The sequence below is a fragment of the Panthera leo genome, chromosome B2 (genome assembly GCF_018350215.1).
Source record: "Panthera leo isolate Ple1 chromosome B2, P.leo_Ple1_pat1.1, whole genome shotgun sequence".
Lineage (NCBI taxonomy): Eukaryota > Metazoa > Chordata > Mammalia > Carnivora > Felidae > Panthera > Panthera leo.
Genome location: NC_056683.1, coordinates 5,203,006 through 5,230,325, shown reverse-complemented (window position 1 = coordinate 5,230,325; position 27,320 = coordinate 5,203,006). Strand labels below are relative to the sequence as shown.

Genomic DNA, 27,320 nt, shown 5'->3' with positions numbered 1-27,320 from the left:
TGCACTGTTCCACAGAAGCTGCTTTTCTCTTTCACGATTTATGACTCTGCATATGCCTTTATGTGCAACTTGAAATGGAATCTCATTACTTATCAAAGAGGGGCCTGCACACCTGAGACTAACATAACGTTACATGTGGATTATGCCTTAAAAAAGAAAGGTCAAGTTGTGTCTCCCCGAGAGTGAGGGGACACGGAAGGCTATTTCGTATGACTGTTGCTCTTTTTATTTCCTCGGCCAGGAGAGGAGTTCATTACTTCGGAAATGGTACGACTTAATGATGCAAAATAAGGATGACCTTGCCAAGATCATTACAGCTGAAAGTGTAAGTTCAAGGTCCTAACTTGTTACCCTAAGAAAATGCCCTGGAATTCTCAGGAAAAAGCTTGGGAAAGCCTCTAACTTCAGGGCTGTTCTGCAGCTAAAGAAAATGGGAATTCTTCACCTAATGGTCAAATACCAACTAATCCTTTTTTTAAATGTTTATTTATTTATTAAAAAAAATTTTTTTTGATGTTTATTTATTTTTGAGATGGCGGGGGGGTGAAGGGAGCTGTGGTGGAGGTGGGGAGTACAGACAGAGAGGGAGACACAGAATCCGAAGCAGGCTCCAGGCTCCGAGCCGTCAGCACAGAGCCCGATGTGGGGCTCGAACCCACGAGCCGTGAGATCACGAGCCAAAGTCAGACGCCTAACCAACCACCCAGGCACCCCCATAGATACCAACTAATTCTTGTGCCCAGCACCAACAGTTGCTAATGAAGCCAGGCCCTCATCGCTGCTAGAACTATTTGTATGTTGCACGCTTGAGTGACATAGAGAAACATGGAGCTAGGGAGTATTACGCTAAGTGAGATAAATCAGTCCAAGAACGACTGGTACATTTTATGATTTCCTTCTATGTGGAATTTAAGAAACGGAACAAAGGAAAAGTAAAAAGGACAAAAAGAGGTTCTTAAATACAGAGAACAAACTGTACTGAAGGTGGGAGGGGAGGTTATAGAGATAACCATAACACGTGAGAAAGAGATTTTGAGTGAAACTACGTGAATAATGCTTTCTCACCGTTCCCAGTTGTTTCCATGTGATGGGTACGGTTGATTTTTTTTCATGTTGTTTTTGTACGTTGAAAACGAGCCTGTAGCTTCTGGTAGCTGTAACAGTCATGTGACACCAGGGTCCCACCCTCGGGAAGATGTTAGGAGGAGAATAAAGGAGGAGAGGCACTTGCCGCTATCTTGGATGCGAACAGGATTGTGGTTTGGGTGGGGCTCGTTGCTTTCTGTCACCGTTTGTAACTCTGCTTTCTAAGACTTCTGCTGGGGTCACCGGATTTCTCAACAACCACGTGGGTTTTGTGAGGGGCAGGAGACTCGTCTGCCGTGCATGCGGCCTGGAAGAATTTCCAGGCGCGGAGTCAGGCTTTTGTGGTTAGAAGGCAGTGAATGTGTCCTTTTCTTTTTTTAATTTTTTTAAGTCTATTTACTTACTTCGAAAGAGAGAGCACAAGTAGGGGAGGGGCAGAGAGGAGAGACCGAATCCAAGCAGGCTCCATGCTGTCAACACAGCACAAAGCCCAATGCGGGGCTCGAACCCGCGATCCCCTGAGATCATGACCTGAGCTGAGATCGGGAGTTGGACGTTTAACGGACCTTGCCACCCAGGCGCCCCTGAATGTGTCCTTTTCCGATCCGGTCCAGGGGAAGCCGCTGAAGGAGGCGCAGGGGGAAGTTGCCTATTCCGCCCTTTTCCTAGAGTGGTTTTCAGAGGAGGCCCGCCGCGTCTACGGAGACGTCATCTACACCCCCGCCAAGGAGAAGCGCGCGCTGGTCCTGAAGCAGCCCCTCGGGGTGGCCGCGGTCATCACGCCAGTAGGTGGACCGACGGGATGGGCAGGGGCCTGGGGTAGGAGACGCAGCGAGGGACAGCTCGCTCTTCCTCGGGGAGACGTGTGCTCCTGCCGGGGGCTGTCACCTGCCCTTGCTCCCTGATTCCCGGTGTGGGGTGGTGGCTGGGGAGGCCTGTTTCTAATGCCTGCAGAGGTGGGGGGACCCACGGCAGGACCCAGTGGCTTTTCTGACGTGGCTTAAAGGCTGCTTCATGGCAGGGGCTCTAGCACATCTGCAAAGGTCTTTTTTCCTAGAGACAGGATGTGACACATTGAACGTGCTGTGGTTTGGGGACATTTTTGTGCTGAGTTTATGGTTATCATCAACAGCCAAGTGTTTGCGTGCAGTGGGCCAGGTTCTGGAGGTGAAAAGGCTAAGAAATACAACATTGTGTCTGCCTGGACAGAGCCACAATACGCTGGTAGGGCACCCAGCCCTGTCTGGGCCACCAGAGGGCCTGCCGCCTGCCAGGCCTCTCGTGTCAGTTCACCTAGAGTGCCCGCTGGTCCCGAGACCGCTTTCTTCCCTGGCTCAGCAGAGTCACAGGCTGACGCCCCCCTGTTCCGTGTGACCCGGAACTAGGTGTTCACAAGCTGTGCGACCTTGGGCAAGTTACTTAACTGCTCTGTCTCAATTTTCCCCAACGGATGTCCTCATTGTCCTCCAGGATAATAATACTGACCTCAGTGGGTGTTGATGAGGATTTCATTATAATTTAAAAGTGCTTAGAAGAGTGCCTGGCACAGAATCGGCACTATGCAAGTATTTGTCAAAATAAAATAGGGAGAGGTCTACAAATATAGATCTATAAATAGAAGGAAGTAATAAATCACCTGCCATTTGGAAAATTACCTTTGCTAATGTTTTCTCCTAGAGGGTCAGGCAACTACAGCTTTCAGGCCTAACCCAGCCCTGCTGCCTGTATTTGTGAATAAAGTTTTATTGGGACACAGCCACACCCATTCCTGCACGTACCGTCTGTGGCTGCCTCCACATTAGAACCACGGAGTACTTGAGACAGAAACTGTACATCCCCCAGAGCCTAAATTTTTACGATCTGGGCCTTTACAGAAAAAGTTTGCCAACTCCTGGTGTGGATACTCTTGTACTGTTTTAAATTCTGAAAATGTTCCCTGTGTTGGCGAGCCTTTGTCCCCAGAGTCGCCCGGGAGGACGGGTGTCAGGTGTTCTGAGAGCTCACCTGTGCAGCGGGAGCGGGAGCACTGCTTTGGTGTGTGCAATGGCATCTGTTGACTGACTTCCCGACCTGCCTGCCTTTGAACGACGGGGCGGTCCAGCGTCTCTCATCTCCTCTCTGCTCTTCTCACCCCAGTGGAATTTCCCCAGCGCCATGATCACCAGGAAGGTGGGGGCCGCCCTGGCCGCCGGCTGCACCGTGGTGGTGAAACCCGCCGAGCACACGCCCTTCTCCGCCCTGGCCCTGGCCGAGGTGAGCCTCTCCCCCGCAGTCTTACGGAGCTGACCAAGTCCAAGCAGCAGATTGAAAACCTGCCCCTTTAGCTGTGTCTCATGCTAGATGGTGTTGGGTTTTAACTGACTAGCAGTTATTTTAAGTCTGACGTTTGAGTAAAAGCAACGATGGGGGACTTTCTGACATCTGTACACATGTTTTAGGCTGCCCTAAAGATGCTCTCTGTCCGGGGCGCCTGGGTGGCTCAGTTGGTTAAGCATCCAACTCTCGGTTTCGGCTCAGGTCATGACCTTATGGTTCATGGGTTTGAGCTCCGCATCGGGCTCCAGGCTGACAGTGCAGAGCCTGCTTGGGATTCTCTCTCCCTTTCCCTCCCCCTCTCCTTCTCCCCTGCTGCCCCTCTCCCCCTCTCCCCCTCTCCCCCTCTGTCTCTGTTCCTCCTCCACTTGTGCTGTCTCTCAAAATAAATAAATAAACTTTAAAAAGGTGTGGGGCTCCTGGGTGGCTCAGTCGGTTAAGCATCCAACTGCTGATTTTGGCTCAGGTCATGATCTCTCTGTTTGCGAGTTCGGGCCCCACATCAGGCTGTGCCCTGGAAGCTTGGAGCCTGCTTGGGATTCTGCCTCCTGTCTCCCTCTTTCTCAAAAATAAACAAACGTTAAAGAAAAGATTAAAAAATCGTTATCTATCCATCACTTGTATTGAGTCAGCAGGCATACGACTAAAATGTGGGCATTTCTCACATCCAGGGAACCTCTTATTACCTCTCCCTTCTCCAGTTCAATCAGCATCCCATCAGATCTCTCCATTCTTCTGTTTAAAACCCTCCAGTGGCTTCTCCTGTCACTTGGAGTGAAGCCCCAACTTCTGCAGTGGCCTCCGAGGCCCTATAAGATGCCAGCCCCTAGCCCTAGTCCCCTTCCCCTCCCGGACCTTACCTGTCACTCTGGAGCCCCATCCCCCTCTGCTCTAGCTACTGTGGCCCCTGCTGTGCCTGAGACCACGCCACCCAGCTCACCCCGACTCAGCTCTCTCTCTGCACCTGCTTTTCCTCCTTCCAGCAGGTTCTTCCCCAGGCACGCCCAGGACTTGCTTCTTCAGATGTTACTCAAATGCCACCTTCTCAGGGAGGCTCCGCTGGCCACCCTGTTGGGAGAATCACAGCGTTGCGCTCCTGATCCCCTTCTCTGCTTTATTCTTGTTCCCTGAGATGCCGTCCTCCTGCCACAGCCGGCATTTCACTCACCCTGGAACGGAAGTGAAGATGTAGAGATTGGCACCCGCCAGAGCCTGGGACGGTGCCTGGATCCAGGAGGCACCAGGGACGTGCTTGTGGGAGGCAGGGCTCCCGTGCAGGGAGAGCCACTCGTGAGCATGGCTGTCAGGATGTGGCCTCGTCACCCCCATCCCTCCTGGGCCGGGACCACCTCCCCCGGGGTCCCTGTGCTGCTGTCTCTTGCCCTGCAGTCAGAGGGAGGAGCTTCCCAAAGGCAGTGGCTGTTACCACATTACTGCGTTTGCCATTTGAGGCCCCTGGGACCCGCTGTGGCTCCAGACTCAGTGGCCAGAAGCTCCCATTCTTTAAGGGCGTCCCCCCGCCAAGGGCACCTTATCTCAGAGACCAACAGGAAACATGAACGGGAGGCTTTTTTTCTAGATGAGCTGTTATAGTTTTCCTTGAAATAATCCTTAAATCTGTATGATGTGTGTACGTGAACCTTCTCATTAGGTTCCTCGGGCGAAGGTATAGGTAATGGCATGGTTCCTACAAATTATGGTGTTCGGGGCCAGTTCCTATACAGCCAGTAGGTCCGTCCTGCTTACGAAACTTATTCAGAAACACACATCTGTGTCGATTGGAAAGGCTCAGGACCACGTTTCTAAAAACCTCTATAAACTTCATCCAGACACCTCGTCGGACTTGGGTTGGGTCTCCTGGTGTCCTGTTAGGATGCGTAGTCATCTCTGGTCTTGTGAGGTTGGCAGCGGGCGGGGGGTGGGGTGCTGGTCAGTGCCGCCCGGTGTGTTAACTGGTTACGAGTTACAGAAATGGTGATCTTTGAATTCTTTCATTTGTTCTTTTTTTTTTTTTTTTTTTTAAGTAATCACACCCATCATGGGGCTCAAACTCACAACCTGGAGATCAAGAGTCACACACCCCCTGGACTGAGCCAGCTGGGCGCCCCTGAATTTTTCCATTTCATTTATTCACTAGAGCATTTCTGTAACACATCCTCTCGTTATCTCCTGCTTGGTCACCCAGCGGTAAATTCACATAGAAAAAGACCATATACATGCCTGATTTCCTTCTTTCTGTTTACCAGTGTCTCAAATTAATAACCTATTCATTCCTACCAACTGCCGAAGGTCACCAAGTCATCTTTTTTTAAGTATCGTGGATTTTAAAGTATTTGATGAGTTTCGATCCCTTGCAAGTATTGTCCTTAATGAAGCTCAGGTTGTCACATTTTTGGTCGATGGCGGCCTCCTGGAGTCGGCTCCTGGGCGTTTGCACTGAACTCTTGTCGTCTCTGAGAGCTTCCTCCCTGGGCGGTTTTCAGAGTTTGTCCTTCACCCGTGGTCGGTTTACTTCTCCAGAAACTCCTGTCATCCCCGTGGTCAGTCTTTTTTGTCACTCTCTTGTACCCTTTTTCATCGTCTCCGTAAACTTTTTTTTTTAAGTTTACTCATTTATTTTGAGAGAGAGAGAGCACAAGAAGGGGAGGGCAGAGAGGGAGAGAGAGACATCGTTTCCCTAATCTTTAAGAATGTCTTCTTCTTGGGGCACCTGGGTGGTTCAGTTGGTTAAGCACTCGGCTTCAGCTCAGGTCAGAATCTCACGGTTCATGGGTTCAAGCCCCATGTCGGGCTCTGTGCTGACGGTTCAGAGCCGGGAGCCTGCTTTGGATTCTGTCTCTCCCCCTCTCTCTGCCCTTCTCCTCATTCTCTCTCCCTCTCTCTCCCTCTCTTGCAAAAATAAACACTAAAAGAAAATTTTTTTTTTTAAGAATATCTTCTTCACCTTCTGTTTTCCATAAAGGGATTATCCGTTAGGTTGTTCTTGAGTTCCTTCTGGTTTGCTTTTCATTTCTGAAATTAGTTTTTCCTTGTACGTCTAATTCTTTCCTGCGTTCCCTTACCTCATTTCCAAAATTTCTCTAAATTTATGTTGCTGTTTTGTATCTTGTTACAATTAAAAAACTTTTTATTTCATAGTAAATTACAGGTTTTTTTTAACTTTTTTTTCAATGTTTATTGATTTTTGAGAGACAGAGACAGTGTGAGCAGGGGAGGGGCAGAGAGAGAGGGAGACACAGAATCCCAAGCAGGCTCCAGACTCTGAACTGTCAGCACACAGCCAGATGTGGGGCTCAAACCCACCAACCATGAGATCATGACCTGAGCTGAAGTCAGACACTTCACCGACTGAGCCACCCAGGTGCACCAGTAGTAAATTACAGTTTTAATCTGCTTGTGGGCACGTCTTTCTGGAATGCTCTTGTCAAAAAGGATGCTTTCTGCGCCTCATGCTTTTTTTTTTTTTTTTTCTTTTAATAGCGTTGTATGGGATTTGGATATTTTGGTGAGCATTCACTCTATTTTTATATTAAGTTAGTTTTCCTAAACTTTTATTCTTTTTTTAAAGTTTATTTATTTGGGGGGGGGGGTGGGAGGGGCAGAGAGAGAGAGAGAGAGAGGGAAAGAGAGGATCCCAAGCTGACTCTGCACTGTCAGCACAGAGCCCAACTCGGGGCTTGAACCCACGGACCGTGAGATCATGACCTGAGCCGAAGTTGGACACTTAACCAACTGAGCCTCCCAGGCGCCCCTGGTTTTCCTAAACTTTTAAAAGGAGGCCTGACTCGCACCACTCCTTCCCGCTGTAAACTGGGCCTTCTGCCCCTTATCACACGCTCCCGGGGCCGTGCCCAGCACCTCCCGCCCCCCCCCCCCCCCCCTCCGGGGCGCTTTGGTCTTCCCCCGCACCCGTCGGTCCTCCCCCCCCCCCCCCCCCCCCCCCCCCCGTCCTCTGTGCGGAGTCTCTGGCCGGCACCTGCTGCTGCGCTGGGCGGTCACAGCGGCTGCTCTGGGGGCGCCTGCCCTGCGTTCCGCGAGCACCTGGGGGTCGCTTGGGCTCCTCCGAGGCCCGCCCGTCGCACGGCTTCCGTCCGCACCCACCGGTGGGGCCGGAGCAAGCCGCCAGGCTGTCGGTTCTCCCACAAGGCTGCGGGGCGGGTGCCCGGTGCCCGCGCAGCGGGGGGGGGGGGGGGGGGGGGGCGGCCACGCCGTTGTCCCGACTGCCGCGTCTTCGCGGCGGACGGCCGGGCAGTCGGACGGGTGAGCGCAGCGGCGCGGTAAGCACGCCGACCGTCCTGCGCACGCCGCTGCCCATCTCGTCCCCGATACTTCGGTTTGGCCGTGTCGTCGCCCTCGCTGGGTTTACGAGGGGACTCAGAGAGGGTGCAGCACTCTGCCGTTCCCACCGTCTTCCCAGAATCCCCAGTCAGGTTCCTGCGGTGTTGACCGTTCAGGAGGTTCGGACGTGACGGTGATTCCTGCGACGGCTGACCCAAGGAGGGTCAGTGTGGAAGGAGCGCGGGGTCCGGGCCCGGGCGCTGGCGGGTGGGCGTGCTGGCTCCCTTCGGCCCTGGTGTGCGGCCCGGGCGTCGCCTCCCTTTCCTCGCCGCTGCCCTGCGAGGTCACCTGTGGGCGGCTCTGCCCCCTGCGCGCCTTCTACAGGTGAACCCCAAACTTCTTGAACTCTCCTCCCATTTTTCAGGGAAGAAATCCAAGGGGCTTTTTTCAGTTTTGTTTTTTCTCTTTATTTTTGAAAACAGAAAGTGGCATGAAAACTCATGCCGTAAAATAGCTCAGTGTGTGACAACACATTTAATATCACCTTGGCATGAATAAGGATCTCATTTCAGGTCCAGATATATTCTTATTCTGTCCCCAAGGTCAATTTAGTATTTTCCCCCAGTACGTTTTGGATTTAAACAGCGGTTTCTCTCTTCCCGGTTCCGGTTTGATCACGTGCTGCCCCCCCCCCCCCCCTCGCCTGCCGTTTCTGTAGCTCGCGGACCAGGCTGCAATTCCTCCCGGCGTGTACAACGTCATTCCCTGCTCCAGAGCGAAGGCCAAGGAAGTAGGAGAAGCACTTTGTACTGACCCTCTGGTGTCCAAAATCTCCTTTACTGGCTCAACAGCTACCGGAAAGGTACGTGACTTAAGTGTCAGAGAAAACAGATGTCGTTCTCATATTTTCCTTGGAGACTGTGAAAATACTAGTTCATCGTTATCAACCTCTTAAGGAACATTCTCAGCAGAGTGTTGAAAGGTTTGTTGCATAATGTCTGATCATCCTCTGGAGACATTTTGGATAGTGTCCCTTACTGTGAACCTGACCCAGGCTTCTGACCATACCGAGGGGTTGGCACAGCTGGAGCTCTCAGGATTTGTTGCCTGGGAAGTGGCTGAAATCTATCCGTTGTGTTTCCTCAGTTGTGAGATGCGCATTTCTCTCATGATCTGGAATAAAGTTTCCAGAAACATACAACTGATGTTGGAATGGAGGTCTTGGAATTGAACAAAAATTGTAGGTAGTAGAAAGGTCCTTACAGAAATAGAAAGGCCTTTTCGTTCGTTTCCTTAAAAAGCTTTACAGTTGTGCATCGCTCTACAAATTTATACTGAGAGAATAATTGCAGTGTTATTTTTAACAGCAAGGAATTAGGAAGCTAAATTTCCAACAGATGGGGGCTAAATAAATTTATGAAACAGCCATGCGATGGAATAAAGGAATGTTCTAGGGGTGCCTGGGTGGCTTAGTTGAGCGTCTGACTTCAGCTCAGATCATGATCTCACAGTTTGTGAGTTTGAGCCTCACATCGGGCTCGCTGTCAGCCCAGAGCCTGCTTCAGATCCTCTGTCCCCCTCTCTCTCTGCCCCTCCCCTGCTTGCGCTCTCCCAAAAATAAATATTAAAAAAAAAAATGTTCTAGAAACATGTACTAACATAAGAGAATCTTCACGTTATAGTGTTACACTAAAGGAATATGGTATAAAGTGCTATGAAAGTGTTAAGATGTTCCAGATACGTGGTTAATTGGGAAGATAAAGGTTACAAAACTGTATAAAGCTACCATTCTGTTTTCTTTATAAAAAAAAAAAAAGAGGAAGTACATATATATGAACTTGTGTGTGTGAGCATATTGTGAATCAGTCAGTATACCTCAAAATTTTATCAGTGGTAAGCTATGGGCTATGGGATTCTGGGAGATTTTATCATCTTCCCTCTATTATGATTAAGCCAATTGTCCCGTAAAGTTTTTTAATTCTTTTATTTCTTTTAACATTTATTTATTTTTGAGAGAGAGCGAGAGACAGAGTGTGAGTGGGGGAGGGGCAGAGAGAGGGAGAACAGAATCTGAAACAGGCTCCAGGCTCTGAGCTGTCAGCACAGAGCCCGATGTGGGGCTCGAACTCATGAGCAGTGAGATCATGCCCTGACCCGAGGTGGGACACTTAACCTACTGAGCCACCCAGGCGCCCCACCACATAATTTTTTAATAGGTAATACACTTAGATGGTTCAAGAAGCCAGACGATGTAAACACGCTCACATTCAGAAGGCTCTCTCCTGCTCCTGACTCCCTCCCTTCTAGAAGTAAATACTCTTTGTTTCTTGTTACCTTCCTACTGTTCATCAAATAGAGATATGTGTTCTGTCTTATTTTTGAGAGAGAGAAAGAATGTGTGAGCACCAGCGGGAGAAGGGCAGAGAGAGAGAGAGGGAGAGAATCCCAAGAGAGAGAATCCCAAGCGGGTTCTGCACTGTCAGTGCAGAGCCTGATGCAGGGCTCGATCCCACGAACTGCAAGACCTGCGCCGAAACCAAGAGTCAGACACTTAACCGACTGAGCCGCCCAGGTGCCCCTAGAAATAGGTGTTCTCATTTCCTCCTTTTCTTCTACAGACAGTCATCCCACGTACACTACCGTGCGCCTGGCTTGTCCATTGCTGGGGAGTTGTGGGAAACAGAGGCTTACCGGTGCAGGTGGCTGGGTAGCTGCTCCTGCCTGGTGCTCACGGAGTCTGTGCTCTGTTGCAGATACTGCTGCACCACGCAGCTGGCTCTGTGAAGAGGGTCTCCATGGAGCTGGGCGGCCACGCCCCGTTCATCGTCTTCGACAGCGCCAACGTGGACCAGGCTGTCGCGGGAGCCATGGCATCCAAATTTAGGAACTCTGGACAGGTGAGTCCTGCGGCGATTTTCAGGGTGCGCGCGTGTGTGTGTGTGTGTGTGTGTGTGTGTGTGTGTGCGCGCGCGTTTCACAAAGATCTTACCACCTGACTCACCTCCTGGAAGGAAACTTGTAGGTTCCTTCCGTAATTCTTTCTTTACTCTTTGGGCACGTATTTCTTAAGGCCCTCTTTTTGCCAGTGACTGTTCTGGGCTCAGAGATCCAAATGGAAATAAGGTGTAACGAGGAATTTCATGAACAGATTTTTTTTTTTTTTTTAATCAAACTGTTCTCTTCCTACTCGTCAGTTATTCCCTCACCTTAGTTATTATCTTCAGTTTTCCCTCACCGGGCTTTTCTCTGCTGCGCAGGTAAAGTCATCTCCTCAGACACAAAACAGCCTGAACAGCTGGGGTCTGAGGCCCACAGTCTTAAGGAAAAGAAAGTAGGAAAATGTTGAGATGGTTCTGGAAAAACTCAAAACCCTGCTGCCTGGGTCTCACTGTCCCTGAGGTGGAGGCGGCCTGACAGGCACACGGTACAGGTGCCCACGGGGTGTCCAGGTTGCCATCGGAGTGGCGGCCCGAGTTCACACCTCCAAGGAAATCTCGGAATAACACATCTGGTGTGGACCTTCAAAGTGACCTGATACAAACCCTGCATTTTATAGATGAGGCAACGAAACTCTGGAGAGACTGTTTGACTTGAAGTCCTACGTCCCTGGGTCGTAGTGCCAGCCAGTACTGCTAAGGAGCTGGGACTGTGGACCAAGGGGCCTATCTCCTGGTTTCTCTCCAGGCTGTTGCCAGAAACCTGGCTTCTTACAAAATATCCTTAAGCACTTTGTCTCAGAGTACCATCAATAAGTGGTTTTATTTTTTTTTAAGTTTATTTATTTATTTTGCAAGAGCTCATGTGAGTAGGGGAGGGGCAGAGAGAAAGAGGGAGAATCCCAAGCAGGCTCCATGTTGGCAGCATGGAGCCCGACTTGGGGCTCAATACCATGACCCATGAGATCATGACCTGAGCTGAAATCAAGAGTTAGACGCTCAATGGACTGAGCCACCCAGGTGCCCCAATAAGTGGTTTTAAATGCATTCGAGACAGAATAAAAACTCCCTGAAAGGTTATATAGTGGGGGAAAAAAGGTGAAATCTTGTATAATACTCTGTATCAAATAGTTTTCATCCTTGTGTTGACCTTTGGTAATTAATTTTTCCCCTTTCATATAACCTTAAATAGCTTGGTTGTTTCCGAAATACCTGTCTTTTCTTTTAGAAACATAAAATGCCAATATGTGTAACCTTCAGAGTTATAAAGCTACAACTTTGAGGGATGTTGATTTAAGCCAGTAAAAATGCACAGGATGCAAAATTATCTATCTATATATAAGTAGATAGTTTCTACTAGAAAAATACATGATTAAGAAAAACATACAGGAAGAAAATCTATCAGTGATAACTGCAATTCCTATAATGTGGTTGTATTTTATAATTTTAAAATATTAGGTCTAATTAGGAAAAAATAAGCAAAGGTCTTTTCAATAATTTAGGTTGACATGGAAGAACGGCCATTTTCAAAATGTCAAATTCAGCCAAACCCTTAAATAGTTTAATAAGCTAGTAGATAGAAGTCAGTCTTTGACTGCCTTCCTTCCTGCTCCTGCTCTGTCACTGCAGCATCACTGTCTCTCGTGGAGTTACTGTTTTTTTATGCTCCTTTTTTCTTCCTGTTTGTTTCATAATGGCTTACTTAACCCTTTGGAAAAAACTTGAGTCAGGTGGCTTTCTCTTTTTTGTGCAGATGTTTGTACTTGCTTACTTGTCTAACCTCGAGGTGAGGCAGCTATGGACGAGGTTGGAGAAGAATGAGCACTTTGTGCATTCGTCTTCAGGGCCCCGACCCCGTGGGGAGGAATATGGCAGGTTGGACACAGGACAAGAGCCACTTGGGGAAGTGTTTTCACATTGAGTATCTGATAGCAACAGTGACACGTTTATTGGTTGGGTCAGTAGCTTCTGACAAATGGTCTTGTGAATTTGGTTTGGGTTTTTTTTTCTGTCCAGACTTGCGTTTGCTCAAACCGTTTCTTGGTGCAAAGGGGTATCCACGATTCCTTTGTGAAGAAATTTGCCGAGGCAATTAAAACGAACCTGCATGTGGGTAATGGATTTGAGGAGAGAACTACTCAAGGCCCATTAATTGATGAAAAGGCGGTAGAAAAGGTAAGTTCATTTGCTTAAATGATATCATCTGGCTTATAAGCTTTTCTGGCTCTGTCATTACACTGAGCGCTCGTGAGATGTCACTTTATTTTTAATGTTTATTTTTGAGAAAGAGAGAGAGAGAGAGAGAGAGAACACACGCACACACATGTTGGGGAGAGGCAGAGAGAGAGGGAGACACAGAATCCGAAGCAGGCTCCAGGATCCAAGTTGTCAGCACAGAGCCCAACACGGGGCTCAGACTCGAACCATGAGATTATGACCTGATCTGATGGCAGACGCTTAACCGACTGAGCCACCCAGGCGCCCCGAGCTCTGTTACTTTAGATCTCCTACTGCCCTCCCTAAATTTTCTCTGATAGTGGTGATCATTCTATCCCTGGCTGCCTCAGGAATTAGGATCTTGAAAGACAAAGTTCTTTAAATTTTTGAACGGCTAAAAGGAAAGGAAGACTGGTTTTATTTTTGAAATCATGGGTGTTTCAGCTGAAATGCTGGCTTCCATTGACAACAAAATGCCCTTCAGAAGAATCCTTGGCAAAAGCATCTGGTAGGGAGATGCAGAGGAACAGAAGCCACACCCAGTATTTACAAATGCCAGGAGAGAGAGACTGCTTTTAGGAAGGATCTGTTTGTTCAAAGAAAGTCACGGTCTAGATAGATCACTAGCTGGGCGAGAGTTCTGCCCTTGGTGTTTTAAAGCATAATCTCCTGTTTTAAAACATAATCCTTTTAAATAAAGAAGATGTACTACATATATACAATGGCACATTACTCAGCCATAAAAAAAAAAAAAGGAATGAAATCTTGCCATTTGCAACAACATGGATGGATCTAGAGGGTATAACGTGAAGTGAAATAAGTCAGTCGGAGAAAGACAAATACCGTAAGATTTCAACCATATGTGGAATTTAAGAAAAAAAAACAAAGAAGAAATGACTCAAGAAAAATCAGACTTTTAACCACAGAGAACACACTGGTGGTCACCAGAGGGGGAAAGAGGTGGGTGAAATAGGTGATGGGGATTTAGGAGTACACCGATCATGATGAACACTGGGTGATGTCTGGAACTGTTGAATCACTATATTATATACCAGAAACTACTAGAACGTGGTATGTTAATGACCCTGGAATTAAATAAACAAGGGGGGAAAACCTTATCCTTTTTAGAGTTACTTACAAGGAACTTTCTTGTGATACGAACATCCAGTATGCTCTTTAGATAAGTCTCTATTAATAGAAAGGATTTTAATGGAATAATTTAAGTTGGACCGAAAATGGAGGCTGGAGATTGATGTGCAGGGAAGAAAGGAGGTGGCCCAAAGACCCACGTCTGTTGCCTCACCCAGCGGGAGCCAAGGGGAGCATTGAGGTTTGACAGAGCTCTGATAACTGTCTAGTGATTGCCTTGGCATTGCCCTAGTAGAGAACATGCGTTAAAGTGTATGTTGGCACCACCTGCATTTTTGATGTGACTTTGGACCCTGTGCCTTGATTGCCAGTGGAGACAATTTGGGTCTGAACTAGCTGTGGCTCGAGGGACAGAGTGCTGGTTCTTAACCCGCCCTGTGCCTTTCACAACTGCAGATGCCAGAGTCCTTCCCGAGGAGACGGGGTGTGAGTAGGGCCTCAGCACTGAGAGTTTTTCAAGTGCCCCCGCTGTTTTTAATTTGCCAGCCTGGGAGACCACTGTCCTAGAGATTTTGGTGTTCCTGCCAAAGTGAAGGTGCAACCATTGGCCTCTAGAGGGCGCTGTGTCCCAGGACTTCGAACAAGGAAGGTGAAGGATGTTTTTCAGAGTTTAGTAGAAAACCTCTCGTCTGCAAAAATCCATTGTGCCTGCTTTAGTATACCCACAGTCACAGGGTAAATTTGGGTGGCGGGGGGACACTGCACATGACATCTAATATGACCAGAAAAGGGCAGACCATATTCTCTCTGGGGGCAAAGAGGTGGACCTTGTTAAATATAATTAGTTTTCGAGCTATAAATCATGGAAGGTAAGCCATGACGGCTAATGGGGTTTGTTGCAGACAGTGGACTCTGAGAGCATGGTAGGGGGCGAGGGATTAAAGAGGGTGGTTCTGGAGGGTGGAGTGTGCCCCAGCCAGTATTCACCTTTCCTGAAATCCCGTGGCATATTCTGCCAAGAATAAGAGTCCTCCCCTGGGAGGTCTCCAGGGACCAAAGGTTGTGGAGAACTTCTGGAAGGAGGAATGGATGGTGCGACTACAAAAGTCAAAGCAGACAAATCATTCCCAGGGGAAGCCTGTAGGGGAAGTGGATGCCATTTTTTAGGATGGAACTTTCTAGAAGTGGGTAGGGTAGGAATGGGAGCAGGGGAAACATGGCGCCAACTAATTATATTTTGTACAGTTTTCTGGGCCGTCCCTACACCATTGCACCTCGCAGCCACCACCAGGAGAGTGTAGGCATTTGCTCTGGGCAGGGGGTGAGCTACAGCTCCAACCTCAGTCGGTGTGCCTTTGCCCCCTGGGGACAGGGGCTGTCCCTAACGTGAAGCCTGCCAAGTCAGAATAAACCTGAGCTTGCCGTTGTCCCCTTGTTCAGGGGAGAGACCGGAAACTGTAAAGGCCACCCACGTCACCCAGCCAGTCCTTCACGAGGAAGGTGAACAGCCAGGGTTTGGAGCAAACCCTCAGCAATGAGAGGAACACCTGACCTTCAAGGAAGCAGATGAGTCTGGGAACAGAAAGGAATTTTCTGAGGATCTCAGAGCGTCATCCGTGTGCTTCTGAGAAGATAGCGCATCTACAAAACAAAAGCAGGTCCTGTGAAAATCGAGGCAGTGAGAACAAGAGAATTTTCAGAAATTAAACACATGATGGTCAAATTTTTTTAAAACATCAGTAGATGAAGACGGAAGGCAGAACCAAGGAGAATTTAAAGCAAAAGATAAAGAGATGAGGGGCACCCGGCTGGTTCAGTCTGTACAGCGTGTGACTTGATCTTGGGGTCATGAGTTTGAGCCCCATGTTGGGTGTAGAGATTACTTAATAAATACAAGTTGTTTTTTTTTTTAAAGACAAATGAAAAATATGACAAATTTGAAAAGAAATCAGAATTAATCTGAGGTGAGAGGCATATCCATTTTAGCTATAGGAACTCTAGAACAGACATGGAAGAAGTAGCATTATCAAAAAAATGAGAAATGAAAACTCAGAGCCAGGGGAAAATGATTCTTCAGATGGAAAGACTTTACCAACTGCCAAGTGGAAGGAAAGTGGAAAGCCCAGATCCATTCTGCTAGAACAGTGGAGTGTCAGGAACATAGAAGATCCTAAAAGCTTCCAGAGACGGGGGAAAAGCTACCTGCCAAGGAGCAAGAACAATTTTTGAAGCGCTTTTCAACAACACTAGAAATAGAGACGTGTGCTTAGCGTTCTGAAGGAAAATTGGATGACAGTTCCACCACCAACCAACACAAGGTAAAAACATCAGACATGGCAGGCAGCTCTTCCTGCCCATGGGTCCTGTCCCTGTGCTTTCAAAAACTACTTTTGCACCCCCCTAAAAAAAACGAAACAAAAACAAAACCATGAGACACGCAGTGTCAGGAAACTCAGGAAGCACACCATTTTCAGTGCACCTTTTTCAAAATGACCACTTGAGAAGAATGTATTAGAACAAAGTGAAAGTGAAGAGGACAGCATGGCACCCAAGAACCTGGAGCCAACTCAAGAGTGTGAGAACAGAGGCGCCTGGGGGCTCAGTCAGTTAAGCATCCGAGTCTTGGTTTTGGCTCAGGTATAACCTCACGAGCCTTACGTTGGGCTCTGTGCTGACAGCGCAGACCCTGCTTGGGAGCCAGTCACTCTCTCTCACTCTCTCTCTCTGCCATCCCTCGCTCTCTTTCTCTCAAAAGAAATAAAGTTAAAAAACAAAAACAAAAAAGAGTGCAAAGAACAAATGTCAGGGCAACTTCAGGGTGCCAGGCCCAGAAGGACATCAGGTCATACCAGGCCCTTCAACAAATGGTAGAATGGAACAGCAAAAAACAAAGAGCAGGGGAAGGCGGCATTGCACCTGCCACATGCCCTCCTCCTGCCTCTGCGTCTCCACGTATTTGGTTCTTTCTACCTAGAAGGCATCAGGGCACCTCGTTCTCAACCTGTTTTTTTAAGAAAAAGAAATGAAGAAAAGCACAGCTTTCTGCAGATTTAACATTCTAAGAGATTGTATCCTCTCCAACGTATCTTCAAGCCCGCTGTCCCGGGCTCCTCCTCTTCTCTTCACGCAGGTAGAGAAACACGTGAATGACGCAGTGTCCAAAGGCGCCACCGTTGTGACAGGCGGGAAGCGACACCAACTTGGAAAAAACTTCTTTGAGCCCACACTGCTCAGCAATGTCACCAGGGACATGCTCTGCTCTCACGAAGAGACATTTGGGCCTCTGGCACCAGTTATCAAGTAAGACCACCCAGCGGGTGGATTGGGGAAGGAGGACACCAAGAAAGGAACGCGGTTCGAGTGCCGTTTCAAGGCCCTGGGGCTGGGACGGGGGGCTGCAGAGGCAGGGCTGTGTAGTGTCAGCAGAAGAACAACTCCCATTCATGGTTCTAAAATAATTTGTTTTTATCATTGCCTATGCAGAGCACAGAATTCAGCAGCTTCTTTACTTTGCCTCCTGACTTTTGTGTTTTCTGCTGAAATCATTTTTCTTCTCCTCGGAGCACATCCTCAAAGAGTTCTTTCAAGGGAGTTAGGGAAATGCACTTGCTGCGCTCTTAGGTGATGTTTTGTCTCACGTTCAAAAGTCAGTAATAATCAACCTGGATAAACTTCTAGGTTCAACGCTGTATCATTTCTCTGTCTCCTTATTTCTGGAGTCGTTACTGAGAAAGTTGGTGTCTGGTTCTTGTTTCTTTGAAAAGGATCTAGTTTTTCTTTTTTGGAGACTATGAAGATTTCTCATGGTCTCTGACGTTAAGTTCTACCGGTGAGGCACGTCGTGAGCGTCTTCACACTGCGGTCCTAATGTCTTCCTTGAATATCTAAGGTGTGTGTCTGGTCCCGGGAAATCGCCGGTCACTGTTTCTCCAGCAGGTTTTTCTCTCCCCTCCATTCGTTCCATAACGGCCTCTAGGAGGTCTGTGGTAGAGACACGTCCGCGTCACCCCGCTCCTCTTCACTCTGTTCATCGTACCTCCTCATCCGTTCCCGACACCTTCTGGGACATCCCCTCCCTGCCACCTGCCCGCTGAGCCATCCATTCCTGAGATACATACACTGGGCCACCCAGCCTACCCACCGTGTTCCTTCAGTTACTGTCATCCATGCTATCTCCACTTCTTTGTTCTTCCCCATAACGGAGTCTCCCCACTTCCTCATTCTCCCTTGTTTTGCTGTGGATGCTTATCCGTTTCTTACATCTTTTTCTGTCCCACTGTTGCTGTCTCCTGGCTTGTAGATCATTCTGTTTGTTATCCTTCTCTGTCTCCTCCAGAGAGATGGCTGGCTCCTGCTGCTGGCAGATCTCTGAATTTAAGAACTGGGGTGCTCAGAGCCCTTTGCCCCGGAAGAATGCTTCTCAAATCTTGTTCTGGAAAGAAAGGGATACAGCTGGAAGGGGCCGCAAGGGGCTTTGGTTTCTCTGCTGTTCATCTCAGGGAGGAGCGCACGCACTCAGAGCCCTGGCCCCGGCTTCCTGGGGACAGCTTGCTTCTAAAGTGGTTGCTGATTGTTACAAAGTCTCGGTAGGCAGCAAGAGCAGTGATCCTTTTTTGAAGGCATTTGGTTTGACGTTCCCGAGTCGCCGCTGTTCCCTATGGCCAGCCTGCTTGCCTCTCGTTCTCGCCAGAGAGGAACCGTGTGTTGAGCAGCGGGGCTCTTTGCTTCTGTGCTCGGCCCTGGGGTCTCTGCAGATCTCCCGACTTACCCCATGCCATTATTCGGGAAACAAGTCAGGAGACCAGAGAGCCGGTTTTCTTTGCCCTCTCCCCTACAGATTTTGCTGACAACCCCTTTTAACTCTGGCAGGTTCGACACAGAGGAGGAGGCTGTCGCGATCGCTAACGCAGCTGACGTCGGGCTGGCAGGTAGGCGCTCCCGGCTCCGCGGGAATCAGAACCACTCCTGGAACCGATGCTGGCGTTTGCCTTTTAAACATCCCCCTGGGTTTTGAGTCAGAAATGCCATTGTAGCGTGTGTTCTGCTGCTTTTCGGGGCACGAGCGGGTCGGTGCAAGGTCACGGCCTCCTGTCTGGTCCTTCCCACATTTGGGAGCTCCTGGTGAGAGCTGGGGGGCAGCTTGTGGGTGGAGAAGCGCACACCCCAAAATTCCCACGTTCTCAGAGGCTTGATGCCTGGAAGTTCACGTCTTTTTCTTCCACTCCGCCTGACTCCTGGCGGCCTGAGCCAGACCCAGGGGAGCCGCAGGGACCCTGAAAGTAGCAATGACCGTGCGTGCAGACGGAGCCTGAGTGGCCACCGTCCTTTTAGTTCGGAGATGGTCAGGGTGGCCACGGGACGTATCCCACTGCCGGGACACCAGCGTATGCACATAAATGCACTGGCAAATCTGCATTTAGCATCCGCAGTGAGGGGAGCTGAGGGGAGTGCGCTGAGGAAGATACAAAGACATAGATACACTGTTGCTCAGTAGCAGCTTCCCCTCCGGGGGTGAGCGAAGAACGTGGAACCGGAGGAAGGCCACGCACACTGGGGAGGCCCTTCCCCCAGCTGTCTGTGCAGACCTGTCACGAGGCTGCAGTAGGACGTGTGCCCGAGTGCCTCGGTGACACTGCGCCCAGCGCGCCTTTCGTCCCTTCCCAACAGGACGCGGGGAGAGGAGGCCGCAGCCTGCACTAGGCCATCCGTGTTAGGCAGAGATGGGAGGAGAGAGATTCTGGGTCCGGGGGCCTCGGGGGTTCAGTTCGGAAAGGGTGGTGGTGATGGGCGTGATGAAAGGAAACGCTGAAAAGGACTAGACAGAGGTCGCCTGTGGCACCCTCTGCTTTAGACGCGACGTCTGTAACGACTGTATAAGCCGCGTGTGCCCTTTCTTCCCCTGACAGGTTATTTTTACTCTCAAGACCCAGCCCAGATCTGGAGAGTGGCGGAGCGGCTAGAAGTGGGCATGGTGGGCGTGAACGAGGGACTGATCTCCTCTGTGGAGTGTCCTTTCGGCGGGGTGAAGCAGTCTGGCCTCGGGAGAGAGGGGTCCAAGTACGGCATCGACGAGTACCTAGAGCTCAAATACGTGTGCTTCGGGGGCTTGTAGGACTCGTCAGTGCTTTAAAAAATAAAAAAAGGAAGCTGACGTGCACATACGGGGACATGCCATCCATTATTCTAGGTGAACTTCTAGGTTAGTGGAATTAGGGATTTTTCAAACTCCTCCAATACTCATGATCTTAAGCACAGGTGAGCCCCACCCCTCCCCTTACCTAATGAGGGACCAGCAGATGCCACGCGTCTGGGGCGCAGACTCCCCAAGAACCAGCACTGCGTGTATAGAGCGAAGCCCTGGGACTCCACCAAGAGCTGGGTGTCCCGTCCCAGAGGCTCATCACTGCCTGGGCCGTGACCATCTCCCCTGTGGCTCTGAGCTCACACCAGAGAGGGCTGCCCGGAGGACCCCTGAGCATGAGGACAGGCCGGGCAGAGGTGGGCCCACCGTCCCTGTCAATCTCCTGGCTCAGCTCTACACACCCGTGCCGTGTATTCCTAAATGTTGCCACAGAGACTGAATTGATCATTTTTAAGACTTCGAAGTAGCACAGAATCTCCTGTGTTTCTGTGAGGAAAGAAGGAACACGCCTCTTTTTCTGGACCTTTTTTCTTAAGCTTATTTTTCAGTAATCTCTACACCCAGCATGGGGCTCAAACTCACGACCCCAAGGTCAAGAGTCACATGCTCCACTGACTGAGCCGGCTGGGCACCCCGGGACCGTTTCAGTTAAAGCTTCATCATCCTAAATTTACTACTTAAAGACCATGCTCTCATCTCCATCCTGCTTTCCATTTCATTTCCATTTCCATTTCATTCCATTCTCCTTCAGGAAGTCAGCCTAGGCGGAAAGCAGAGAGCAGCAGAGGCAGCTGGGAGAAGGGAAGGCACAAAGGCGTGGCCCGGCAGCCCTTGGGGGGTGGGGGGGGGAGCCTAGTTCCCGTAGATGCGCCATTCAGCAGTCCGTCCCTCATGCAGAGGAGAGATGCTGTATGTGGCTTGCTTAGTTCAATGGGAGATTGCGAGGCCAACAGAAACCGAAATGTTTGCAAAAAAGAAAGAAAGAAAATTCGGTGCCAGTAAAGGGACCATTATTCTTAGTAGCGGCAGAGCCCCTCCCTGCCCCCCAATCCAGCTGTGGCTTTGCAAGGTGAGGAAGGCAGGGGCCCGCCTGCACTCCTACCCAAGACTGAGCAGCTGTCGCCCGCAGCCTGCCCTTCCCGTCCTCACCCCCAAGAGCAAGCAGCCTCCCCACAGTGATCCCAAGAGGAAAATGAATTTCCATAATTGCCAGTCCACCTAATGGAAGAGGCGCGAGGCCTTTAAATTCAGGCATGTCTTCTCCAGTAAGTTTTTACAGCTCATCATTTGTAACAAAAATGATGGTGTCTCCTTTCACTTGGAAAGAGGAGCTCTGATTAAGAAAATTCTAGGCCTTTCTGGACATGTCTCCCATGCATATGGATACACTGAGGAAAAGGAATAAAGGCTGTTCCTGGCTGTACAGGCAGAGAGGAAGCTCTTTCCCTTCCTACTGTCTGTGTGCAGAATCCACTGACACTCTGTGGGTATTCTGGGTAGTGGAAGGAAAAAGTAGTTCCTACCCCTCCCCCCATTTCCACACTGTGACTTAGCATTTGTCCTTCGCCACGTTGGGTAAGTCACTAGCAGTCCAGAATGCCCATGGGGACGGAGGAACTTAGAGCCGGTGCTGGAGCTCCCTTGACTTAGCCTGCCTCACTCCAGCCACATCCCGATACCCACAGGAGGAAGGACCAGAAATCTGCCTCCTGGTGACATGCCTCCCCCGGGCCCTGTCAAGAGTCACATACGCAGCATATTGACAGCTTATTTCTACCTTTTGTTTTTATAATTTGGGGCTTGTTTTATAGAACATTCTAATTAGGATTTGGGCACGTCCATCTGTTTTCTGTTAATAAAATTCCTATAATGTTATTTGTTAGAAGTCAGGAACACGGATGCTTGGAGGTGTTGAGAGAATACGCTCAAAGTTACATGCGTCACTTTGCAAACCAGTGGATCCCTTGGCTGTGTGGCAGATTTGAGTTTTCTTGTATATTTGGCTCACCAGGTACATAAATTCAGGTTCAGAGACTCATTGCGATATCTTTGATTAATTTTGTAATTAAAATAATTTGGGAAGGAAATAGGTTGCTGTTTAGTAAAATTGTTCCGGGTTGTGGGAAGAAAGAAAAGTGTCTTTCAGGGTTTGTTTTTCAATAACATGAGCATGTGTGGCCAGGAGTTGGCAAACTACAGCTCACAAGCCAAGTGTGGCCTGCCACCTGTTTCTGTACAACCCGGAGCTGAGGATGGTGTTTGTATTTCCAAATGACCGGGGGGGGGGGGGGGGGGGGATCAAAAGGATAGTATTTCACGACACAAAATCATGTGCAGATTCAGATTTTCGATTCTATCCATAAAACTCTATTGAAACACAGCCACGCCCATTCATTTCACATTGGATCCATGGCCACTTTGTGAGCAGAGCTGAATACTGGCGCCCAAGCCAGTAAGGCCTGCAAAGCCCACATCATTTACTCCGACTCCTTACAGAACACGTTGGCCGTCCCCTGATCTAGACATCCTGAGCCTGAGGGAGATACTGATCTTCCTGCGTTTACCAGGCATTCTCTCATTTATTGAACACCTGTGTAAGAAGCACTTTTCTGGGCATCGCTCCAACGAGTTCTCACCAAGAATTTGCCAGCAATTATCGCGTGACTCAGGTGAAATTATCCAGATAACACAAGGCTGGCGGCCTAGAGAAAACTCCTCAGTTTCCTTTCCCCAGCTAGGCAAGGATTCTCATTGCAACGGCCTATCTTCATCTGTTGTATTTACCCCTTTGAGTGGCTTTCAAACACGATTTTAGGCCACGTGTTGTGTCTTTTTTCCCTTATTCTCATGGAAAGACTCCGTGAAAAGAGATCAGAAGCACAATGCAAAGAAATCTATTTTATTGGTAACTTACTAACTTTCGATTGTGGCATGTGACTGCCTTCTCAGAAGGCTGGAGCCCGGGATTTTAATTATTCATGTGCAGCTATGTGAGACAGCATTTTACTTGAATAATAGTTATATGGTGATTTGTGTGTGTGTGTGCCGTATGTGTGTATGTTTAATTAATAAATGTTGCATTAACAGAATTTCCTGTTTCTGCGTTAGGGTCTCTGGTGGTGGTGGGTTTTTTTTTCCTTGCCGGTTCGTTTTCAGTTTACATTGGATATTATTAGACCAGTTCAGATATGTATGAAGACTCTTAGCAGACTACACCATCCCAAGCCTGCTGCTTTGGCATAAAGATTATTGTGAGCTGAAGATGCCCTGGAGAAGCAGATGCCAGAAAAGCTCTCTGCCTTCCCCCTATTTTCTTAAAAGCCGGACCTGTTTTCAAAGGTGCCCCATCCTCTAGGAAGGACTGAGGTTGGTCTCTGGAGACGACTCAAGACCCGGTCAGCCTGGAGAGGGCACCAAAGGAATCTATATAACAGATTTTCCCAACTGGCCTTTATCTCCCAACTGGCCTTGAAAGCCTACGACTGCTTCCCTCTGTCCTGCCAATTCTCTGCACACTGATCGTTCTTTGTTGAAGGTGCTCTGTAAGCCAAAGGGTTGAGCCACCTCTCTGTTCCTCATTCTCCCCCGTGTCTCCCATGTTTGCATGAGGCATGCCTGTTCATCAACTTCTGTGTGTTTCTCCCTTGTTCCTGTAGATTTCAGGGCAGGGGGCTCAGCCAAGAACACAGAAGCATAGATGGAAAGTTATTTTTCCCCTCCTTCATGCGTAAATAGAGCTCCCTCCCTGGAGACCTGTAGTCTGTGAATGCCTCAGGCCAGGAGCCTGCAGGTGAAATTTTGTATCCCGGCCTCTGTCCTGTGTGCCTCATTAGATGTTTGCCAAACTGAACGGAAAACATACCTGGTTTGTAAGTGTGGCCACGTAACAGCATATTCTCCAGCTTTCCACATTTGCCAGCCTCACTCTTCTGCTCTTCCTGTTAATCCATTATGTACTTTTTCCCAAGTTTGGGTTTTTCCGATACTGAAAGATATGGGGAAGAAATTCCCTGAAACTCTGCTCTTCAGATATAATCACTGTTAATTATTTTAACAATGTATATTTTCACCCACTGTTCGTTTATATTTTAAGAAATTTCATGTGACCTTGCCGAATGTGACATTGAACAAAGGTAGATTTTTCATTAGAAGAAAGAGCAGTGCCACTGGATACCTCTCTTTGTCATTCCACTGATCTCATGCATTTCTTTTCACCTGATTTGATTTTTTTAATGCTTATTTATTTTTGAGAGAGAGACAGAGCATGAACAGGGGAGGAACAGAGAGAGAGGGAGACACAGGACCCAAAGCAGGCTCTAGGCTCTGAGCTGTCAGTGCAGAACCCGACGCAGGGCTTGATCTCACAAACCATGAGATCATGACCTGAGCTGAAGTCGGATGCTTAACTGACTGAGCCACTCAGGTGCCCCATCACCTGCTTTGATTTTTAAAAAAATGAACATGGGGGCGGGGCGCCAGGGTGGCTCAGTCGGTTAAGTGTTGGACTCCTGATTTTGGCTCAGGTCATGATCTGACAGTTTGTGGGTTAGGGCCCACACTGGGATCTGTGCTGACAGCATGGAGCCTGCTGGGGATTCTCTCTCTCTTTGCCCCTCCTCTGCTCTCTCTCAAAATAAGTAAATAAAAAAAATGAACATATTGTAGTTTTGTATTTAACTCATTAATGAGGAACCTGGTAAGGGTATTATAACCAGTGGAAAGGAGAAGCCAAAAGCTCCCCAAACTTGTATGGATGTACAACACTGAAACGGATGAGAAATGGAAACACACTGTGTAGGAGGGGGATCAGTCAAATCCTAGGACAGACAGAATTTGCATTTGGCACCATTCTTCTCTACAACGTTAAAGTCAGAAAATGCCTCCAGGGCAATGAGTGTGAGAACCAGATAACCCAGGAAATAACCCTTCACTGTGTATAGACAATGCATAGTTTTCCACTGAAGCTGTTCTTCATTTTGATTTTTAAAATTACTTCATTACCAGCAGAAAACTCTCCACTTACCTCTTAATTTGTGGGGTTTTTACATGCTCGGCCTAGGCCAGTACTTAGAAGCGTTATTTTCCATCTTCCTACCTTTCCTTCCATTCTCTCAGTAAATGTTCACCTGCTACAGCTTTGTTTCTAATTTAGCCTGCAACAAATTAAACAGCAAATTAGTGTGGTCTTCATTTATGAGGTCTGGGAAACCTCTCTGGAAAAACAGCAGGTCCTACTTATTCTGAGAGTGTGGAAAAGCTAACCAACATATTCTATTTGCACATGTTATTTATAAATGAATGGAAATGGGTTTGGAAATCAGCAGTCTGCAAGTTTACTTCTCATCTATTTTTATCAGCTAACGAGAATGGTATCGCCACAGGTTAGGCCACAGACAGTCCTCTGTCCCAGTGTCCGAGGACACGGATGTTTTTGCAGGTACTTGGTCAGATTAGGGAAGACTGAGCTTTCTCTCTGTTGTGCTAAGGACTCAGGCCTTCAACTCTGGGCTCATCACCTTCAGGAGGACAGAGGTGATAATACTAAGTAGGCTTCAAATACAGGAAATTTGTCCATTCACTAAACTCATCTCAAAAAGGGAGACTCTCTGTTTAGCTGGAGACAAGCTGGCTTTCCATTTTTGTTTAACCTGTTCCTGACATTAACGGAAAAGCTTTTAGCATTTCCCTGTTAATCATGAATGTTTCCTCTCAACACCTTTCCACGCTTTATTCTGAAATAATTACAAATTCACAAGAGGCTGCAAAAAGAAGATTCCTCTGTAACTTGCACCCATTTTCCCCCAGAGGCTACTGCTTACAGAACCAATAGCAGGAAACTGATATTAATTAGTATCATACTATTAAGTCAGTCCTTCTGCCGGTTTGCCCAGTTTTCATGTATGTTTAGATATGTGTGATCCAACTTAAGCACATCAGTAGGTAGGTTTGTGCAGCCACTGCCACGATCAAGATACGGAGCTGTTTCACCCCCACCAAGGAAATCCCTCCTACTATCTCTTTATACTTAGCTGGCTTTGAAAGTACAGTCACTTGGCCAGGTTTCTTGTTAAATTTTCATTCAAGTGTAACGTGCATGCAAAGAAAAGCGTATGTAAGTGAACTCGCTGAATCTTCACAAACTGGGGACACCTTGTGACTGGACACCAGAGAAAGAAATGGAGCACTGCCAGGCCCTGCCTGCAACCCTTTGGAATGACCGGTTTTTCAGGGAAGTCTTTGGGCTACAGCTCTCTCTCTAGATGCCAGGAAACGTTTCACTTTCCCCCAAGATCAAAAGGAAAACACTTCTGCTTTGGGGAAGCTTTAAAGTAAAAGTTTATGCTAAGTTTCAGGTGGGCTCAGACTTAGAGGTTTTTTGTTTTGAATGTATTTGCAATAGTGGAAAGTCATCACTGTTCAGATTATAAAGATTTGATGCAAAGGGCAGTTTGGGTCTCTCAGTGAATGAATACAGAGCTCTTGCAGGACGGAGGGCGACCTTGGAGCCCTGAACCTAGTTTAGGTAACCACAGTAGTCCCATCCCCATTACAGGGCTCTTTACTTCAGCAGGTATTTTCCTGGTCCAAGTTGCTAATGGATTCATTTAAATGGCTTGGAAAGGAGGAAACGTGACGGATAAAAAGCTCCAAAAGTGGATGTATATTATACGATCCCATTTATATGAAACTCTTGGATACTCCAGCTAATCTGTAGTGACAGTGGATCGGCTTGCCTGGGGAGGGGGAGGTTACCAAGAGTCAGAGAAAATTTCATCTCAACCGTGGTGACGTTTTCCCGGTTGTACACACACCAACACTTACCAAGTTGTACTACGTGTTTGCAGTTATTGAGTCCGCTATACCTCACGTACCATTTAAGTCAACGAAGCTTTGATGCCAAGACTTCTACCCCAACCCAGTGGCTGGCTCGCTCATAAGCAGCCCATGTAACAGGCAGGCACGGCTGTGAGGCTTTAGGGAACCGACAGGTGACACGCCACCGTTCCAGAGTTCACAGCTGGGAACGCGACCACGCGGGAGGCACACAGTCGAGGTACACAGAAAACACGCGGGTTCCGCGGTGGGGAGAAACCGGGTTGGGGGCTAAGGCTTCGGTCCGCACACCTTCGCCAGCTGCAGGCCTCCTCCGGCAGGGAGCGCTCGGCCGTTAACGTCGGGGCAGAGGTGGGGGCCTCGCGCAGGACGAGCGGGCCCCCTGCGGGGCGGGCCCTCCAGCGCCCTGAGGACCGGCAGAGAGC

The 27,320-nt window shown here is 48.6% G+C and overlaps 1 protein-coding gene and 1 long non-coding RNA gene across 4 annotated transcripts in view; one reads left to right on the top strand and one right to left on the bottom strand.

The window, feature by feature from the left end:
* The window catches only part of ALDH5A1 (aldehyde dehydrogenase 5 family member A1), a 23,475-nt gene extending 3,399 nt beyond the window's left edge, over nt 1-20,076 (top strand). The window contains exons 2-10 of the mRNA XM_042937772.1: nt 242-325; nt 1,701-1,871; nt 3,223-3,339; nt 8,396-8,539; nt 10,431-10,574; nt 12,630-12,788; nt 17,050-17,219; nt 18,789-18,847; nt 19,826-20,076. Of these exons, the coding sequence (XP_042793706.1) occupies nt 242-325; nt 1,701-1,871; nt 3,223-3,339; nt 8,396-8,539; nt 10,431-10,574; nt 12,630-12,788; nt 17,050-17,219; nt 18,789-18,847; nt 19,826-20,031 (1,254 nt within the window). The 3' untranslated portion in view covers nt 20,032-20,076. The remainder of the gene's footprint in view (nt 1-241; nt 326-1,700; nt 1,872-3,222; nt 3,340-8,395; nt 8,540-10,430; nt 10,575-12,629; nt 12,789-17,049; nt 17,220-18,788; nt 18,848-19,825) is intronic.
* LOC122219506 lies at nt 8,533-27,320 on the bottom strand. Of its 3 annotated transcripts, none has more exons than XR_006202407.1 (5): nt 26,934-27,320; nt 25,085-25,214; nt 23,924-24,046; nt 10,369-10,581; nt 8,533-8,850 (listed from the first exon to the last, which is right to left on the bottom strand). It is a non-coding gene; the product is annotated as an uncharacterized LOC122219506 (long non-coding RNA). The 3 variants fall into 3 exon arrangements; XR_006202408.1 differs by having other exon boundaries at nt 10,369-10,530; XR_006202409.1 differs by lacking the exons at nt 8,533-8,850; nt 10,369-10,581 and adding an exon at nt 20,068-20,982 and having other exon boundaries at nt 26,934-27,319.